The 10,993-nt window shown below is 52.1% G+C and overlaps 1 protein-coding gene, 1 non-coding gene and 1 pseudogene across 3 annotated transcripts in view; 2 read left to right on the top strand and 1 right to left on the bottom strand.

Annotated features, from left to right (window-relative positions):
- Positions 1 to 10,993, top strand: part of CARS2 (cysteinyl-tRNA synthetase 2, mitochondrial) — a 55,305-nt gene that overhangs the window by 41,160 nt on the left and 3,152 nt on the right. For both annotated transcript variants that reach the window (XM_017501896.1, XM_017501887.1), the window contains exons 10-12: positions 4,616 to 4,682; positions 8,450 to 8,588; positions 9,454 to 9,574. In XM_017501896.1, the coding sequence (XP_017357385.1) occupies positions 4,616 to 4,682; positions 8,450 to 8,588; positions 9,454 to 9,574 (327 nt within the window). The remainder of the gene's footprint in view (positions 1 to 4,615; positions 4,683 to 8,449; positions 8,589 to 9,453; positions 9,575 to 10,993) is intronic.
- Positions 16 to 1,770, bottom strand: LOC108285025 (annotated as a pseudogene).
- On the top strand, positions 1,148 to 1,288 carry LOC119467575. Its single transcript, XR_005196113.1, has one exon. It is a non-coding gene; the product is annotated as a U4 spliceosomal RNA (small nuclear RNA).

The raw sequence follows: 10,993 nt of genomic DNA, 5'->3' as shown, positions 1-10,993 counted from the left end.
TAAAAAAAAAAAAAAAAAAACAGAAGTATAAACTTTAGGTTAGTTCAGTTTAAGATCTCTTATTAGGAAGTACGTCTTCTTTGAGGATATAGGAAATATCATAGATACTTCTTCTTTAAACCCATCTCTTCCAGTTTTTACTGAAGTACATTTAAATCTTCAGACTGCCCCAACTGGTAAATGTGTTTCTTCCACAGTTTGACATACTGATACCTCTCCTGGGATATCTGTTCAGAGTGGTCAAAGTATGTTGTTGTCACAGTAACTTGCATTCTGAGTAATGTGCTGTGCACTTTGATGGATGTCAGAGTGCAGAAATCATACACATAACTCATTTCCTCTGCGGTAACGGTAGGTACTGTGTAATCAATTTGTTGCATATCAAGTGGACCAGTATTGGTCGTGTTGTCTGAGCATGCCTACCTAAAAACCATTTGTGGAAATCTAACTTGGACAGTGATGTTTTCAACTTCGACAGAGTAATAGTTATTGTTCATTATATTTAGTGTTTTGTGATATTTAAATACATGTATGCTTCTGAATGTCATAACTGACATGCTGATTTTACAGCAGTGTATTTCACATTGCTAGAGCCATGGCAAAGGAAAAACAAAGCCAATCCGGAAAGGAGCAGACAGACACAGAAGCCATCACATGCAACTTTGTTCTTGGCCTTCATCGCTGGTCACTATATGGAATCACTGCCACCGTTGGTGTCTTGCCCCCTAGGAATTCTTCCTGTTCCCTGACAAGTCGGGCAGGTGGCACCGTCTCTTCCTGTTAATTCCACATATGGAAACTGAGAGATCTCTGTTTCTTCCATCTTCATTATGGACTTCAATGTTAACCCATCCATTCCACATATTTTCCGATCTGACTCCATCATAAGCATCTTCTTTGCTTGAATGCAAAGGCAAATGAGAAAGAGGCTTTTCCATGTTGGCACGTGGGGCACTGCACAGTCCCGGGCTGTTTCAGCACAGCCAGGCCCAAGGACAGGGTCGGGGAGTACACTGTTCCAAGTCCTGGGGTGTGCGGCAACTGGCTTGGAGCAAGTGGCCACCGCAGAGCTCTGCTTTGTCTTCAAACACACACAAAATAAATTTTAAAACTTAATGCCAGTAATACTGTTAAAAGTAAAACTGTTAGCTTTGCACAGTGGCAGTATCGTAGCCAATGAGGTTTATCTGAGGCGTGATTATTGCTCATTGAAAACTTTTCCCAATACCCTGCCATGATGACTTGCAATATAGTCGGCATTGGCAATTTTTGACAGTCTCTACAGAGACTGAATTTCTTTTAAAAAGCAAAACTATTGAGTAAAACTTAAAGCTTCTTTTTATTTCTTTTTAAACTTATAGCTTTATTGAGACATAATGCACATACTGTATAAGTCACCCTTTTAAATTGTACTGCTTGGTGGTTTGTGGGATATTCACGGTTGTGAAGCCATCACCACTATCCAGGAACGTTTTCGTCACCCCGAAAAGGAACCTCACACCCATGGGCAGTGGCTTCTCACTCCCACTTCCTCCCGGCCCTGGCAGCCACGCGTCTGCTTTCTGTTTCTGTGATCCACCTGTTCTGCACTTGTGTTTCTTTTTCTCCTAGACTATATCCCATTAAAGCTATGTGGTCTGAACGTACACCCGCAGAGGGTAATGATTTCCTTTCACTAACACAAGAGGTTCCTTTGTTGGTCTCTCTTTCCCTTTCCAGTTTCCTTTTTTTTTTTTTTTTTTTTTTTTTTTTTTTTTTTTTTTTTTTTTTTTTTTGTTATTGAGACGGCATGTCTCTCTGTCGCCCAGGCCATAGTGCATTAGTGTGATCTCCACTCACTGCAACCTCCGCCTCCCAGATTCAAGCGATTCTTGTGCCTCAGCCTGTCAAGTAGCTGGGATTACAGGCACTCGCCACCACACCCAGCTAATTTTTGTATTTTTAGTGGAGACAGGATTTCGCCATGTTGGCCAGGCTGGTCTTAAACTCCTGACCTCAGGTGGTCCACCTGCCTCAGCCTCCTGAAGTGCTGGGGTTCCAGGCGTGAGCCACCGCGCCTGGCCCCAGTTTACTTTCATTGTCTTATCTGCGGTACGTTTGCAGGGTTTAGCGTTAACACTAAAGAGAGTGTGGAGAAGGCCGGCCTGGAGCCCACCTGCACCCATTCCCTCCCCAGCAGCCACAGTTGTGTTCTGTTTCTGGGTTCACCTTCCCGTGTTCTGTTTCACAGGATAGGCCAATACGCATAAACCTTTCTGTCTCATTCACGAGGCAGTGTCATGTGTGCTGCCTTTTCCCTAACAATTTAAGTGAGGTTTTAATTTGATTATAAACATGGTGGGTTTAACTGCAGAAAATTTGAGAACTGCAGACAAGACAAAGAAGCACGTGGCAGAAAAATCCAAAGGTACTGAGTGTGGAAAGCAGGCCTCCTGCCCGGCCACCGTCCCCATTGGCCGGCTCCTCTCCTGAAGCAGCGGCTAGTTTATTCGGAGCAGGTGTGTGTTCACACATCTCCCTGTAACTGTGCTTCTCATCTTCCCTTCACACACAGTGGTGTCGTTTTGCACTTGCTTTACTTTGCTGATGAATCTCTTGGCCTTAGTTGGTTTTCTACCATATGGAGTTGGTTTGTTCTTTCAGACGGCTGAGTGGTCCAGTGTGTGGGTGCAGCTTAATTAATTTAAAGAATCCCCTGTTGATGGTCATTTACATCTTGCCATATTTTCCACTAGGGTATGTGTATTTTAAATTTTCACAGACATTGCCATGTCTGCATTCTCAGCGGCCGCTTAGTGGCTCGTGCAGTGATGTGCCATGATTTCATTTCCTGGTGTCGGGCTTGTTTGTGAGACCTGTACTCTGTAGGCAACAGTGCTGTGATGAATATCCTTCTGCTAAATATCTGTGCACATCTAATGATTAGTGACTTGGGAAAAGTGCCTTGAGGTTGAATCACACATCAGAGGATACAGGCACATTCAAAATGTTTTGGATACAGCCACTGTTTTTTTTTGTTTGTTTGTTTGTTTGTTTTATCAGTAAGTATTATTTACATTCCCACTGGCAGTTGATGAAAATGTCTCTTTCCCAGGTCTCTCCAACATCAAATTAGAATTGTAATCAGGTTGCCTTTTTCCCTTTCTTTCTTTTTTTTTTTGAGAGAGGGTCTTGCTGTCACCCAGGCAGGAATGCAGTGGCACCTGGTGCAGTCTCAGCTCACTGCAGCCTGGAGCTCGTGGGCTGTGGCAAACCTTCCACTTCAGCCCCCCGAGGAGCCGGGACTGCAGGCATGCACCACCACGCCTGCTAATTTTGTATTTTTTTTAAAGATGGAGTCTCACTATGTTGCCCAGGCTGGTCTCAAACTCCTGGGCTCAAGTGATCCCCCTGTCTTAGCCTCACAAAGTGACCCGTGAAACGTGGCCCATTTTTCTTGTTGATTTGTGAAGAATGACAACTGGATTTTAAATGTCCATGTCTTTCTTTGCTGTGTTGATTTGTCTATACGTGTTTACTGGTGATTTTTCTTTTATATTTTTCATAGTTCCTTGAGGACGTTAAATTATTGCCCTACATCTTAAAGATACTTGCCACATTCCTGCTTTCTAGCATAACAGCCTTTTCCTGCCAGTCCTCTTTGTCTTAGAGACTACTGATAGACATATAATAGCCTGGCTGAAAATGCGATGCCTTCTTCGTAACGGAGGCCACAGTCTGTGTAGAAAGAGCTCAACTCCTGGAGCTCATAATGGTTTAAAACCTGCTTTCTAGTTATTGTACTTCTCAAAGCAAGCGACGGCCTGGCCCAGTAGAGAGGCTCTGTCGCCCGCCCCTGCCCAGGGGCTCTGGGGCTGCATAGCGCTGGTGTCATAGGAAGTGCCCCGGCAGCTGGCGTGCGTACCCAGCGGCCTGCCTGTGAGTGTGCACCCTGTGACCTCGTGAGCTCACTGGGGCTCACATGGCTTGTCCTTGTCCCCACCTGAAGGCCGAGCCAGTCCTCTGGCCTGGGCTCGGGGAGATTGCTTACCTCCCAGAGTCAAACAGCACACGCTTACACCACTGTCATCACGTTTCGCCTCTCAGGTGGCCATGGCAGGTTGCGTGGTGGAACCAGAGTAGGACAGAAACTTGCTGACAGCCAGCACAGAGCAGGAACACGCTAAAAAATTAATTCCAGGAGCACCCACAGTATTCAAGAGTTTCACATCATTGTCAGAATACTGTGTAATGAAGTTGTGCTTCCCCTTTCTGTATTATTAGGAAACAGTCCATAGAAACGGAATGTTCTAGAAAGATTAGATTCTAGATTTCTATTAGAACTACTATAGCTCACTGCAGGAGCCCCCCCACCCCAGAGTAGGGAATTTCAGGGAACAGTGGCTTTCTCCTCTTGCTCTTTCCACAAATACTGAGATTGAGCATGGAAAGTTCCGTGAGGAAATCACCAGGAAACAGGTGGTAACCGTGAGAGTTTGGAGGGCACACTTCATCAAGATTCCCGATTTCTTGATAGGTAGAGGTAACTCATGTAATTGTCGTAAATAACATCGTCTCAGGGCGGTGCGAAGTGTGAAAGCAAAGCCTCGTGACTGCCTGTCTGTCGCTTTCCCAGGACTTTCTGAAGACCTTTTCGCCCGACATCTTCCGGCTCTTCTGTCTGAGGAGCAGCTACCGCTCAGGTGAGAGGGGCATGCGTGGGGTGGACTCCTCCCCAGCTCAGACACTGTCATTCTGACAGGACTGGGAACGGCAAATGCAGGCCAGAGAATAGGCAGAGCATTGCGAGTGCAGCGGCCGTGTGCCTTAAGGTTCGGTTTCAGAGGGTGAGCCCAGAGGACGAGGGATCCCAGCTCTGGGCCAGGCTCAGCCTGTAGTGGACGTGGGCTTCCTTGTCAACCTCGAGTCCTCTCCATTCACAAGTTGTGAACCCGCAGCACCTCGGCCTCCTGTCCTGTGAACTGGGAGGTTCAGCCTGCCACAGGCGCTGAATTTGGGAGCCCTCAAACATGACCCGCCTGTCCCACCCCGGGACAGTGCTTCCCCACACAGTGTGTAACAGAACAGGGTCTCCTGGACGAGTGGTGATGATTCCTGCCATCTGCACGATCACCTGCTGCCCCGGGCAGGGCTCTTGGCCACGAGTCGTCTAGCACTGGCCTGGCATGGTGGTTCATGTGTATGATCCCAGCACTTTGGGAGGCCGAGGCTGGCAGATGTTTTGAGTCCAGGAGTTTGAGACCAGCCTGGGCAGCATAGCGAGATCTCATCTCTACAAAAAATACAAAAGGCTGGCACAGTGGCTCACGACTGTAATCCTAACTCTTTGGGAGGCTGAGGCAAGTGGATCATTTGAGGTCAGGTAGTTTCAGACCAGCTTGGCCAACATGGTGAAACTCCATCTCTACTAAAAATACAAAAATTAGGCTTGGCAGTGTGTGCCTATAATCTCAGCTACTCAGGAGGCCGAGGCAGGAGAATCGCTTGAACCTGGGAGGTGGAGGCTGCAGTGAGCCACGATCTTGCCACTGCGGTCTAGCGTGGGTGACTGAGCAAGACTCCATCTGAAAAAAAAAAAAAACACACACACACACACACACAAAAGTGGTGTGGTGGTGTGCACCTGTAATCTCAGCTGCTCAGGAGGCTGAGGCAAGAGAATCACTTGAACCCAGGAGGTGGAGGTTGCAGTGAGCTGAGATGGTGCCACTGCACTCCAGCCTGGGCGACAGGACAAGACCCTGTCTAAAAAAAAAAAAAAAATGTCCAGAGCTGCACCCCTGGTGGCCAGTGAGGGCTGGGATGGTGGCACCGCCCTGCCTGGCTTGACCACCTAGCTGGCAGTATGGCCCCAGTGTCTGGCTGGTGCTGCAGGAGCAGGGCCATGTCCTCTGAAGACATCGCAGTTCCTTGCTGGTGAGCGAGGGGTGCTGTCCTTCTGGCCTCAGGTGCCCTCCTGCTCTGTTGACACTGCGAGTCCCTGGCCCGCTGCTGTCAAGCCACCTCTCTTGCTCCAAAATGGTCATTTCACCTTTTTAATGAAGACGACAGGGGTGGGGCATGCCCCAAAGCATGCTTTATTCTCTTTTCCCCATGCGGTGGCTCTATTTGGCCAGCACACTTTACGTCACACACACAGCGTTGGCGGGTTTGGGTGAGTTTCTAGGCTGGTCCCATCCATCTCCCTCCCTGTGCTGCGCCTGCTGAATCTCACCTGGCCTGCAGCTCTGTCAGCTTGAGTGGGGCACGCAGACACCTGTGCCTTTGACCTCTGAAAGGCTACCTTTGGCCATGTCTTTATCCTGGCTCTGACGCCATGTTGTTGGTCTTCTACTGCAAATTTGGCTTTTCTGAGACACGGATCTGAACCTCTCCCCTGGGTGGAACTGCAGTGCATTGGCCGTGTGCCTTCACTGGCCCTCGAGCCTGAGACAGAAGTGTCGCCAGCCTCATGCTCATCTGGCCTTGGGCAGCGTCTGTGTGGTGTGCACTTATGCATGATGAACACAGCCCAGCCGTGCCTGAGCGGAAGAGCTGAGAGGTGAATGGGGTGGAGAAACTTTCTGCCTGGCTCCGTGTTGCTGGAAACGGACAGAGGCGGCGCAGATGAAGCCGGTACAAGCGCAGAGCCCTCTCCCTGGCTTGTGCTAACTCCTGATCGTGGCTGGCGCCTGTGGTCCTTTCAAAGCTGTTTCTACAGATCTCTTCCCGGGGCTCTTTGCCCTCAGAGGCCCCTGCCCCCCTTCTTCACACAGATTGTGGAGGGATGAGGGGCAGCGCCTTGCATGACGATCCTAGTTGTGTGCAGTTCCTTTCGAGCTTGAAATATGAAGTTTGGTCAGAAAAGAGGCTTTCTCAAGCCTGGGCAGCTCTTTCAGGAACCACTCCCAGTGGGAATTTCAGGTGGGACTCGGGAGAAACCGCTCCCCAGGGAAGGATTTCTAGGAACATAGGAATGCAGTGTTAGTACGTGGGTCCCCAGGTCCCCACGTCATGCACACACGATGCCCTCCAAGGTTGGAGGTGGCCACAAGGAGCTAGGCTGCCACTTGCTGCCTGAGCTTCCCTCCGTGAATGGTGTGGAAGTTCACATGAACAGTGTGGAAGTCCACATGAGTGGTGTGGAAGTTCACATGAGTGGAACGGTGTGGAAGTCCACGTGAATGGCGTGGAAGTCCATGTGAGTGGTGTGGAAGTTCACGTGAGTGGAACGGTTTGGAAGTCCACATGAGTGGTGTGGAAGTTGAGGATCTTCCCAGACATGCCTTCTTCACCTGTGGGAGATGGAGGGTGACAGTGGTGGCATTCCCGTGCAGTTGATGCTGTGCAGACACTTGGGAGAAGAAGCGTCTCCCATCTGTGGAGCAGAATCCTCTTTAGGGAAGCGCAGCCGTCCGTGACCTTGAGGCGGAGGGCATCTCCACGCTGGGTGTCCATCTGGATGCCTGGTCTTGCTGTGTCATTAATGGTCATTTTATTATTAACCACCTCCCATGCATCAGCTCTGTCAGTCCCCGAATATGATCTTTGTTTTAAATTTTGTCAGCTTGCATTGTGGGTTTCTGGGTTTTTCTCTTTTCTGTCAAGCTATTGAAAGCAAAAACTGAAAGTGAATTTGGAAAAAAAGGAAAAATGTTAAGTGAGATGAGACCACCCTGGGCGGTTTTCACCGTGTTACTTCCAGCCTGAAGCCATGTCTGATTTCGGAATTCTCGTTTTGAGATCGGGACTTTCAGGCATGTTGGAATGTCATTTTCAGCATGTGTCCAGATAGGCTCTTTTTGTTCTTGTGGTTTTCAAAGAGCTGTTTGAAGCAGCACTCCTCAAAGCATGGGCTTGGACTCACACAGTCTGGGAACAGAGTAGGCACAGACACGAGAAGAAGGTTTTAGAAAGGTGTGGCCGGCGCTGCTGACATCCAGGGATGTGTGATTCGTTCCTGTTGTGTCTTACCCGAACGCATGCAAACAGAAGCACCGGCTCCTCATCCCAGGGCCCTGAGAAGCACCCACAGACTCTAAAGCCACGTCTGGGGACTGCTCCTCCCTCCCCCTTTGGGCTGTCCCATCACACACAGGCGCCTTCCCCGTGGGCGCCTTCCCCAGAGGTGGTCTGGATGCCTCTGACCCAAGGGCGGGGCTCCCTCTTCCCAGACCAGCCGTTCATCAGCACCTCCATCCATCTGCCAACGGAAATGCGCCTCTCGGCTGGCAGCATTTCTCCACCGCCACCTTGTTCCCCAGGGCAGGTGACCCTGAGCTGGGACAGATCCTGTGGTCTGTGTCCAGTGGGCCTGGGGACTCACGGTCACCGGAAAGCAGTGAGGGCCGCATGTCCTGCTCTCCCCCTGGGTGGCAGTTCGCTCAGAGAATGCTGTGATTCTGCTGAGGGCGGGGGCAGGGGCACAGCGTGGCGGGCACCGCCTCAGTGACCATCTCTTCCTCCCCAGCCATCAACTACAGCGACAGCGCCATGCTCCAAGCCCAGCAGCTGCTCCTGGGGCTGGGCTCTTTCCTGGAGGATGCACGTGCTTACATGAAGGGGCAGCTGGCCTGTGGCTCTGTCAGGGAGGTGATGCTATGGGAGAGGTAAGAGGCCCACTTAGCACCTGGTGTGGCATCCCCTCCTGCGGCCTTCTGCTGGGCGCTGCCAGTGGTGTCCTCAAGGGGAGAGGGGCCCCCAGGAGACAGGGAGCTGGGCAGGAGGTGCAGGTGTGGGGTCAGGGGTTCCTCGGAGAGGCCCCAAGAGACGGAGCTGGGCGGGAGGTGCGCCCGGGCTCTCGGGCTCTGAGCCCCCTGCTTGGAGTGGCTTTGGGCTCGCGTTCCTGTGCAAGGAGCAGAGCTGCTCATCCCTCTCAGTCCTGGCCATGAGAAGCCAAAGGCTACAAAACACGCAGGCCTGGGCCACAGCCTTGCCCCCACTCCCCCCACCGTGGGTGTCCTGGGTGGCACTGCACGCGGTTTTCCAGGTGGTCTTGGTGACGCCGCAGCCCTGCCACTTCAGCAGGGAGGCAGCCAGTGGCCACGGGAGGCCGGGATGCAGGAGCTCTTGCCCGGGCGTCCACGACCTCTGACCTCTCCGAGTGGTCGGCTGTGCTGTCTCTCCCTCACTGAGTCTTCCCTGGCGCTATTTTATATTAGCTGCCCACAAAGTCTATTGATTTTTAAAACCATCGTGAGAATGCCCACGTGTATCTTGTGTGTTAAAATACAAGTGTCACAGGTTACCTCCGCTCTGGGACTTTTCCTTGGGGTAACATGACGGTTTGCAGTTGATGTTATTAAGTTTCTGCTACTCAGGAGTCTCACAAGTCTTTGGGAATGTGACCTAAATTAAAGAGAGTCCCCAAATTAAAGCCCCCAGCTTCTCTCCCTGGGGAAGGACTGGGGTGGGGGCCTCCTGGGGAGGGTGGAGCCCCCTCTGCTGGGACTGTCTCTCTTCCTCTTCCCTCAGGCTCTCCAGCACCAAGAGGGCCGTGAGGGCAGCCTTGGCAGATGACTTTGACACACCCAGGGTGGTTGATGCCTTCCTCGGCCTTGCGCACCATGGGAACGGAGAGCTCAGGGCAACGAAGGTAGCTCAGCGAGCAGGTGGCCTCGTCCCGCTGCCAGGGGCATGGGTCTGGTTATCGGGTGGGTTTTTCTCATGGGTGGGCTCTGCTAATTGCACCTCCCACAGCTCCTGTGGGGGAACTCGTGGAACCTGCTGCAGACAGGCAGGATGGGGATGGTGCCAGCCTTGGCCCAGCTGCTGCCTGCCCGGCCTGGGGCTTGACCCTCCAGGCCTTTGGCCACCTGGAGAACACGCTCTCGGGAGCCCGAGGCTGAGATACTCTCAGTGTGATTGATCCTCAGGGGATGCAGCTCATGTCCCTGCTGCACTCATGGCACTTCCCAGAGAGCTTTTGTGGAGAACTTTTTAAGACAAGACCCATTTACCCCAATGCACTGTTAGGCAGTCAGCACCCGGGTGACAACCACACCAAGCCCCTGGGGGTCTAAGCCTGAACCCGTGGGTCACTGAAAGCATTTGGGGGGTGGGACAAAGACCGTGGAGGCGGCAGCAGGCTTTGGTTCCTGCACTTCTGAGGGTCTCCCTGCCAGGCCCTGCAAGGAGCTCCGTCAGCAGCCCTGTGACTTTTCACGACCCGAGAAGCCAAGGCTGTTCGTGCCTCTCACGTCTCTGGAAACACCTGTGGGTCCTGGCCGCTTCCTCTGTTGGCTGAGCATCTCTCTGGAGGTCTCCATCCCTGGCTGCGTGCAGTGCTGGGTTTCAGAGCATGGATTCCCTTGTGACCCTGGTGGGGCAGGGTGCCCTGTGCTGTGCCGGGTGCCTTTGGTCCAAATACTGCAGCGGCGTAGGGCTCACCTCTGAGGGGAGCGGGTACTTGAGTCACGGCCTTCAGTGCAAGGCAGCCAGGCTGGGCTGGGACAGGTCCACTGGCCAGGTTGCTCCAGCACGGGAGCTTCTCCTCTGCCCGTCCGCGGCCTCCGTGTGGCTCTCCCTCCACCTCCTGCCTTCACCGCAGCTGCTACCAGCACCCCCAGGCCGGCCCAGCTCGTGGCCAGCAGGGGCCTCTTATGGCAAGGGACTGGGGACAAGAGGCTGGCGCCTGCGCTTTTCCTTCTGGGGCACCTGCAAACTAGGGCTAGTGTCACACAGGGGTCTTGTTTGGCAGCTTACATGAGCCACGTGCCAGGACTGCCTTGTTTTCTAAGAAATCTAGCCCAGTGCCCACTCAGCCTCCGCCTGCCTTGCACTGCATGCCATGGCCCATGATCATGGTTTACCCACAAAGCCTGATGAGCTAGTACCTCTGTCCATCCACATTACTGATGGGTAAACTGAGGCACAAGAGATTCCTGATGCGCCTGTAGTTGGGTGATCTGCAGTGAGGTAGCCAGAGCTGTGTTCTTCCTCCATGGAAGCCAGGAGGAAGGCCAGACTGAAGGGAGCCGCTGTAATCTTTGTTGACACTGAATTCCCTTTGCCC

Source organism: Cebus imitator, unplaced genomic scaffold (genome assembly GCF_001604975.1).
Source record: "Cebus imitator isolate Cc_AM_T3 unplaced genomic scaffold, Cebus_imitator-1.0 Scaffold14, whole genome shotgun sequence".
NCBI lineage: Eukaryota > Metazoa > Chordata > Mammalia > Primates > Cebidae > Cebus > Cebus imitator.
Note: the sequence above shows the minus strand (reverse complement) of the source record. Positions and strands in the feature narration are given on the sequence as shown.